This window comes from Malus sylvestris, chromosome 8, assembly GCF_916048215.2.
Source record: "Malus sylvestris chromosome 8, drMalSylv7.2, whole genome shotgun sequence".
NCBI lineage: Eukaryota > Viridiplantae > Streptophyta > Magnoliopsida > Rosales > Rosaceae > Malus > Malus sylvestris.
In genome coordinates this window covers 828172-836946 of record NC_062267.1, presented here as the reverse complement: position 1 = coordinate 836946, position 8775 = coordinate 828172, and the positions used below count along the sequence as shown (strand labels likewise).

General features: G+C 45.9%; 1 protein-coding gene and 1 long non-coding RNA gene across 2 annotated transcripts; both read right to left on the bottom strand.

Annotated features, from left to right (window-relative positions):
• Positions 1 to 344: 344 nt before the first annotated feature.
• On the bottom strand, positions 345 to 1290 carry LOC126632935 (uncharacterized). The gene is made up of 3 exons (XR_007626883.1): positions 1021 to 1290; positions 840 to 937; positions 345 to 664 (listed from the first exon to the last, which is right to left on the bottom strand). It is a non-coding gene; the product is annotated as an uncharacterized LOC126632935 (long non-coding RNA).
• A 4014-nt stretch (positions 1291 to 5304) lies between these two features.
• On the bottom strand, positions 5305 to 8557 carry LOC126633374 (receptor protein kinase CLAVATA1-like). The gene is made up of 2 exons (XM_050303953.1): positions 5934 to 8557; positions 5305 to 5837 (listed from the first exon to the last, which is right to left on the bottom strand). The coding sequence occupies exons 1-2, from the start codon at positions 8494 to 8496 to the stop codon at positions 5479 to 5481; spliced, it is 2922 nt and encodes a 973-aa protein (XP_050159910.1). The 5' UTR covers positions 8497 to 8557; the 3' UTR covers positions 5305 to 5478.
• Between the last annotated feature and the right edge of the window lie 218 nt (positions 8558 to 8775).

Genomic DNA, 8775 nt, shown 5'->3' with positions numbered 1-8775 from the left:
GCTCCCTCTACATACTTTCACCATCAAAGCTTCACCATCAAAGCTTCACCTAGAAAGCTTCATCTACAAAGCTTCATCTACAAAGCTTCACCATCAAAGCTTCACCTAGAAAGCTTCAACACCAAAGCTTCACCTACAAAGCTTCAACACAAAACCTTGCTCCAAATAAACAAATTTTGTTCACAAAACCCAAGATGCCCTTGAACTTGTACAAAAACACTTGGGTAAACATAAACATTTTTTGTTTTACACCCACAAGGGCCCAAAATTTTCCTTCTTATTTATTCACTTATATATGTTCCCAAACATATTATAATAGATCCAACAACAAGCCAAAGTCCCAATTTTCATAATGGACAAAAGTACAAGCAATTCATCAATAATGAAGGTGCTACAAAAATTGGAATCTGCCCCAAAATAGAAATCCAACCCAAGAGACTTTTTCTCTCTCTCCCTCTTCCGCCTCCTTTCATCTATCAAATTTCTGCAACCTTTGCTCTTCTCCAATGGAGCTGAATTTTAGACACCCTATAGTTCTTGAGCATATGAACAACTTTCAAGAAGGAACCATTTCTGTTTGAGCGACGGAAATTACAGTGTTGAAGCTCCAAACATGATAGTCGGCTTCTTGCAGATTTCGAAGCTGTTGTGATGTTTCGAAGATCTGGAAATATTTAACCGTTAGTTCATCCTGAATTTTTGATATATTATGAAAGAGTCGATGAGGAACAACTTCAATGAAGAAAGCATACCGATCTGAACAAGAGAAAATGGAGTTTCGAAGCTCACAACAAATCTGACGGGTTGACAGAAAAATAATAACCAGTCATTCATCATACCTGGATTTCTGGAGTTATACTGCTCCGAGGGATCTCAAATTTGGATATGTTGTAGTTCACAAGCTGAGGAACAACTTCAATGAAGAAAGCATGCTGATCTGAGCAAGAGAAAATAGAGTTTCAAAGCTCACAACAAATCTGACGGGTTGACAGACAAATGATAAACAGTCACTCATCATACCTGGATTTCTGGAGTTATACTGCTCCGAGGGACCTCAAATTTGGATATGTTGTAGTTCACAAGTTAAGGAACAACTTCGATGAAGAAGGTATGTTGATCTGAACAAGAGAAAATGGAGTTTCGAAGCTCACAACAAGTCTGACGGATTAACAGAACATTGATGAACAGTTACTCATCATACTTGAATTTCTGAAGTTTTACTACTCCGATGGATCTCAAATTTGGATATGTTGTAGTTCACAAGATAAGGAAAAACTTTCATGAAGACGACTTTGCAATCTGAGCTATAGAGAAAGGTGTTATCTTGCATCCACTCAGGCTGATTAGTGGAAACGAAAAGCAATTCCACCAAAGAAAAGATGAAAAAGAGAGAAAAGCTACTAATTGCACTTGATCTTGTCTAGTCAATAGCATGCAGCATCAAACACACAAAAGTTGGAAATATTTTTAGATAAAGCATATACGAATGTATGACATCGAAACAAGGATTCGTTACTTTGACAAATTAGTAACACGCGAGACACCTCATTCGGCAACTCTCTTCGCCTGAAGACTTGGGGGACTCCCACCATATGCTACTGCACCTTGATACTCGGCAGTCTCACAACCACTCAGTGACTTGGATTTTTCAAGTCTCCAACCGAGAAGTTTTCCTCACTCGGGAAATTAAGGGAACACTACCTCAAACTACATGCTTCACTCACAAAGCTTCAACAATACAGGTTTCAACAAAAGCAAAAATTCAAAGAACTTTATGAAGAAGACTTTGGTGTATTTAACACAATATGTTGAAATGAAGCAAAGCTTATTTATTAATATTTTCGATAAGCCACAAATATGTACATATACATGAGTCAAAATAAACAAACAAAAGGGAGCCTTCACAAAGGTTGCTTAGGGGAAGTCTCAGCAGTCGGTAGAGCCCCAGAAAGAGAAAGCACCGGAGGGTGGTTATCCGGAGCCTCAGTACTTGACAAAACCCCAGAAGGAGGAGGCATTGGAGGTTCATCATTTGAAGCTTCATTACCAGGTACAACCCTAGAGGACGAAGGCAATAAATGCCTTTGGAACAAACCCACAAACCGCTGATGATCAAGTAAAACCTTACCATCAGATTCCTTCATCTGGTCAAGCTTCCTCTTCATGTTTGTAGCATAGTCATGGGCGAGCCGGTGCAACTGCTTATTCTCATGCTTGAGCCCTCTAATCTCCTGTTTGAGACTCATCGCTTCAGCAGCCAATGATTCAACTTGGCGGGTTCTAGCAAATAGGCGTTGGGCCATATTAGACACAGAACCTGCACACTGAACATTAAGAGCCAGAGAGTCCTTAACAGCCAACTCATCAGACCGTTTGGAAAGTAGTCTGTTATCTTTGGGAGTGAGAAGGTTCCTGGCCACCACTGCAGCGGTCATATCATTCTTCATCACAGAATCCCCAACGGTAAGAGGACCAGTAGGGGATATGAAGGATGGGCGCCATATGTTGTCTGGAGAAGGCGTGGCTGTCTCTTCTCCAAGGTTCAAGTCAAAACGACGGTCGGAGGGTCCAGACATTTTCAAATGTGTTGAAGAAGGAAGAGGTCAGACAAATCAAGATCTTAGAAGTGCAAGAAATGAGCTTCTACTGGTAGAGATTCAAGTGTGCTGTGGAACTTAATGCCAGCCTCTATAAAAATCTGCACTCGACGGAGCTTCAGAAATCGAAGAGGCGTTTACTTTCTCAAAAGCTGGGCTGCTCAGAGACCACGAGGGCCGATCTCAGAAATCGAAGAGGCGTTTGCTTTCTCAAAAGCTGGGCTGCTCAGAGACCACGAGGGCCGATCTCAGAAATCGAAGAAGCACCTGCTTTTTCAGCCTCGTCAGCACCTGTCACATGCACACTCAGCTTTGCGGAAATTACGGGCAATCTGTCGAAGATTTCTGATGAAGTAGAAAGCACGTGAATCTTACTGTTCAATCACCGCTCTCCATATGCACCATCAACTCCTCGGGTACCACATATAACTTTGTCAAAGATCTCTGACAAAGTTTAGGCACGAGAATTTCGAAGTTTCAGCTACCCTACTATTACCCATAAGGGTAAAGGAACAGCACCACTGCTTGACAACTGGAAAGTCCCTATGTGTGTCGACCTCCGTGTTTTGCGGCAAGACAGGTTGGCAAGAACGTCCAACCTTTACTCACATTCGAGAAAAGACTCCCAACATAATTACTTTCTCAAAAACCGGAGTAGCACCGCTTTCCGAATCTCGAGAGTCAGATCCTCGACGGGATTGCTTGTTCGAAAACCGAAGAGGCACAACTCTCAGAACTTCGAGAGCCAGATTTCCTTAGATAAAGCTTGTCTGTAATCTTCACACGTAATATCAGCTTTCCAGATACCACATACCACTTTTTCAAAGTGCTCTGACAAAATTAAAACACGTGAAGCTGGCAGCTCCCACTACATTGCTGTGACCAAGAAGGGTAAAGGAATAGCATTACTACTTGTTATTGGGAAATCCCTATATACATTGACCTCCCTCCTCAACGGACAGGCAAACCTGCAAAAATGCTCAACCCTTTCTCGCATTCGAAAAGGCACCCTCAACATAACCTCTCGAAATACTCAGCTTTATTTCCCCCCGATAATACCTCAGCAAATAAGCCACACCAAGAACAAGAGTATCTCATATCATCAGGGTCGAAAGCAAGAGTATCCCATATCATGCTTTCTCCCTGTCTTTGTCTTTGTCCTTGTCCACACCTGCAGGACAAGGAGAAAGAGAGCAGTCAGTCAGAACCTGAAATCAAACCTCCAATTTGGAACTGACTGCCTGGAGCCTTTGCCTGGTTGCTTACTTAGCATTGCTCTCGAGTACTCATCCTCAACTGCTGTCAAGGTCACGAATTCCACCGGCAAATACCTCATGACAGTTGATCAGATATTGGCTCTTTACACTGAAGCTGCCAAGCGTGGATGAGTCACTATGAAGGAATGTTCTGAAGGACCATTTAAATGCAAAGGTTGCACACCACTTCTGCCATGCAAAAGATTGAAGCAGAAGGTTTAACGGTGAGCTGAAACAGATCACTACAGCACGACACCTTTCCATACCACATTCATTATTCCGTCAACAGCAAAAGTATCCCATATCATCAAGGTCGAACGTACTCTAGATTTGATGGACTTGTTTTGACCCTCAAATTTTTGAGTCGGCCTTATACTCTGAAGGGCACCAGAAAACCCTCCAGCACAGTTCAAGAATAAGCCTGTGGAAAGTTACTTCTTCAAAAGCAAAAGTATCTCATATCATCTCTTATCCATTTGCTTCTCCTTATCCTGGCAGTTGAATGAGAGACAAGGAGAAGGAGAACAATCAACCGGAAGCCGAAGTCAAACCTCTGATCCTGGGTTGCTTACTTGGAAGTTTGACTGCTTACCTTGTCTGTCACCTCTTTCGGCAGATCTCCTAGCTCGGCGACTTGGGGGACTCCTACTATAGGGTTTGTATCGCACTTGACCAAGCCCGAAACTACAAGTAAGCTTCAAAGTGAAATTGATACATTACCTTGTGCATCTTCATCAGCTAAATACACCATTCCCGGATGGAGGAAAGGTACTTCCAGAGAAGGGCAGATGAAAATCAGACCACACTTCGGTACTTAGAAGTTTCGTGATTACTCAAGGGATTGAATCTTGCAAGTCCCCAACCGAGGAGTTTCCCTCACTCGGGAACTTAGGGGAGCACTGTTTGTACCATACTTGACGAATCCCGAAACTACCGAGCACCGGCCAACGCTATACTGTCAAGGACCCAGAAGAGTTCCCCTCCGACCAGGAGGCCAATCACTACTCGACACGTGTCAAGATTAGAAGCCAATCAGAGCGCAGCACGTGTCGACATCAAGAACCAATCATAACATGACACATGTCAATGTGACAAAGCTACAAGTTTTTCTATAAATAGGGGTCATTCCCCCACAATATTGGCTAATGCCATTTTGGATTAAATCATTCACAAGAACTCACTAAATTGAGAGCTTGATCCTTTGTACTTGTGTAAGCCCTTCACTACTAATAAGAACTCCTCTACTCCGTGGACGTAGCCAATCTGGGTGAACCACGTACATCCTGTGTTTGCTTCTCTGTCTCTATTCATTTACGTATTTATCCTCACTAGTGACCGAAGCAACCAAGCGAAGGTCACAAAACCTGACACTTTCTGTTGTACCAAAGTCTTCGCTGATTTTGTGCATCAACAAAGACCATGATTGAAAATATCAGAGAAATGGCGGGATCTTTCGAGAAAATTGCATGGAAGCATTCTCATAGATAAGTCAATTGTTTTTTGAGATATTTACAATGATGAAACAAAAATCGACTACTTGTTACTCTTTGCAGTTCATTATTTTATATTTCTGGATGCTACGCTTTTATTTACTCAAGAACGTTAATCCAGAAGAGAGTATCCAATCAAAGGTTGAGCAGGCTCGGAGTTGGAGCGGCGGGCGGAGGATTGGTGAGCATGTGTACCACTTCCCTCATCGTTGGCCTGGCGGTGCTCTCGTCCTCGACGCACATCATGGCAATCTTGAACAGGTGTACCACGCCTGCCAGCGGGTACCCGGAGAGCCTGGAGTCCACCACCGCCAGTACTGACGCTGTATCCGACGGCTGAGGGAGCTCCGACGTTGTCTCCCTCACCCATCTTACTATGTCCACCCCGTCTCCGAATTCCCCCACCGGCTTCCTCCCTGCTATTAGCTCCAGCAGCACCACGCCGAAGCTGTACACGTCGCTTTTCTCGTCAACCTTGAGTGTGTAAGCGTACTCTGTTCGTACCAACGCATGCAAAAAGGTCAGATCGTATGCAAACACATTTGCCGATTAACACATCAAACTGTAAAAAGATGAACGAAATTTCATACCGGGGGCAATGTAACCGTACGACCCAGCAATGGAAGACATGCACTCAGAAGCCCCAGCATCCTGCAAGAACTTGGCGAGCCCAAAATCTGCAACGTGGGCCTCCAAATCCGAGTCCAGCAAAATATTATTGGACTTAACATCCCTGTGAATAATCAACGGCGAACAGTCGTGGTGGAGGTAACAGAGTCCCTTGGCGGCCTCCACGGCGATCCGATACCTCCTCTCCCACTGCAAATGCCCGCCCTTCGTCCCATGCAGCAGCTCCCCCAAGCTCCCATTCGGCATGTACTCGTACAGCAGCAGATTCGTGTCCTTGTTCGACACGTAACCCAACAGCCTCACGATATTCCGGTGCCGGATTCTTCCCAGCGTCTTTATCTCGGCCGAGAAACCGTGATCGTTTCGCCCGGTTCCTCGCCCGACTAACCGTTTGATCGCCACGTCGACGCCGTCAGGCATTGACCCGCGGTAGACTATCCCGGCGCCGCCTTTTCCGATGATGTTCTCTTCTTTAAGGCACTCCAGGACATCCTCTGCTCTGAAACCGAGGGGCTTGAAGGCGGTGAGCCGCCACGCCCGAGAGTTCTGGATTTTACTCCTAGTCATCCGGTAAGCCGTTATGAACAAGAATAACAGAATCGTACAGAGTCCGATGACGATGAGAACGATCTTGGAGGTGGCGAACGGTTTAGGGCGATGGAACAACGGGCACTGGACGCTGCGTGGGGAGCAGAGGTGGGGGTTTCCGGAAAACGACGTGTCGTTGAAGACCAGGAACTGACCGCCGGTTGGTATCCTGCCGACGAAATTGTTGTCGGAGAGGTCGAGAGTCGTGAGGCTCGTCATGTATCGGATTTCGGCGGGGATTTCGCCGGTGAGTTGGTTTCGGGAGAAGTTGAGAATGCTCAGGACTTTCAGCTTCGCAATTCCTTTCGGGATTTCGCCAACCAAATTGTTTTGACTGAGATCGGCGGACGTCAGGGAAGAGCAGCGGGAAATCGAGTCCGGAATTTTGCGGCCGAGGTTGTTGGCGCTGATGTTGATCCTCGACAGCAACTTTAAATCAAAGATTTCCGACGGAATTTCGCCGGAAAATCCGTTCATCTCCAGGGAAAGAGTTTGCAGGCTCTTGAGATTCCCAATCGCCGGCGGAATTTTTCCGGAAAGATGATTCCCGGAAAGTGTGAGGATTCCAATATTTCCCCCAGACATTTGCTCTGGAAGTTCGCCGGACAAGAAATTGTCGTTTAGCTCGATCATGATCAAATTTGGCAAACTGAAAATTCCAGCTGGAATCGTTCCGCTGAGAGAGTTCTTCATCATTCGGATTTTCGTCAGCGAATTGCACCGCCCGAGTTCCTCGGGAATCGGCCCGAAGAAGTGATTCTCCATCAGAATAGCCGTCTTCAAATTCCCTCCTGTGCACAAATCCCGCGGAATTAGTCCGGTAAGGTGGTTTCCGGTGACGTCAAGCTCCTTAAGCCTGCCGTTCCGCCCGAGATTCTCCGGCAGCTCGAATGTGAAGTTGTTCTCCCATATTTGAAGCACCTCGAGATGAGGAAAATCGCCGATGAACTTTGGAATCGGACCGTAGAGATTGTTCCTGTACAGATTGATGAGCGTGATGTTCTTGAGCTCCGAGAAGCTCTCCGGTATCTCTCCGGAGAGCTCGTTGATGGAGAGATCAAGAGACATGAGCCTGTTCAACGCCGAGAGCTCCGGTGGAATGCTACCGCTGAGGCGGTTCACCTGTAAAAATAGAGTGTGCAAGTGTTTCAAAAGGCTGAGAGTGGTGGGGATGGGGCCCACGAGGTTGCAGCTGCCCATGTCGAGGATTTGCAGCGAGCTCAGCGATCCCAGCTCCGGCGGAATTCCGCCGGAGTAACTGTTATAGTACCCCACGTACAGTTCCCTGAGATTCTTCAACCGACTCAAGCTCGCGGGGACCCTTCCGCTGAGCATATTACCGTTGACTCCCAAATACTCCAAGCTCTGTATCTCCGAGTAATTCTCGGGAATTTCGCCGGTGATGAAGTTCCCGCCAAGCTGGAGGTGCTTCAGGTTTTTTAGACTGACGAGCTCGACGGGAAGTGTCCCGGTGAAGTTGTTGTTGTAGGCGTCGAGAACCTCCAGCTCCGTCATCCCCACCACGATTTCGATGGGGAAGCTGCCGTGGAACAAGTTGCCGGAGATGTTCAGGTGCTTGAGAGCGGTGAGGTTGGCCATCTCGGCCGGAAGCCTCCCGGTGAAGTTGTTGCCGGCAATTGTGAGGTTGACGAGCTTGTCAAGCAGCCCAATCTCGGCCGCTATCGTGCCGTAGAGGGGAAGATTCGAGACGTTGAGAGAAACGACTCTGGAGTCGCGGTCGCATAGAACACCAGAAAAGGAGCAGTGAGATGACGAAGGGTTCCAGTCCTCGAGCCCAGAACGTTTGCGGCCGATCATGGCGGCCTTGAGCTTCAACAGCGCGTCGAGGTCGCCGTGTCCGCCGCAGGTGGCGGAGCACAGCAGTAAAACGACAAAACAAACTGGGAGAATCCGGCGGAAACCGGAGGTAACCATAACTAACTAATTAATCGGCGTTTTTTTTAGCTCTCCTTTGTTTGCAGAGATAGCGTTTTCTGGTATATATGCAAATGCGCAATGAAGAAGAATAATGAAAAAGTAAGTAAAAAATGGGAAAAAAAGTTTGAAAAATGATAAATAAATATGTAAGTGAATAGTATCTGAAAAAAGTAAAAATGTCATTTTACGTTAAAAATATATAATACCTAAGAGTCTGTTTTGGTACTCTATTTGAATTCAACTTTTTAAACTCAAAAATAATTTTCTTGTTTTAAA

Coding starts and splice junctions, on each gene's coding strand:
- LOC126633374 (XM_050303953.1), bottom strand. CDS start 8,496: ATGGTTACCTCCGGTTTCCGCCGGATTCTCCCAGTTTGTTTTGTCGTT. Junction 5,838..5,933: donor GTACGGTTACATTGCCCCCG/GTATGAAATTTC, acceptor TGGTACGAACAG/AGTACGCTTACACACTCAAG.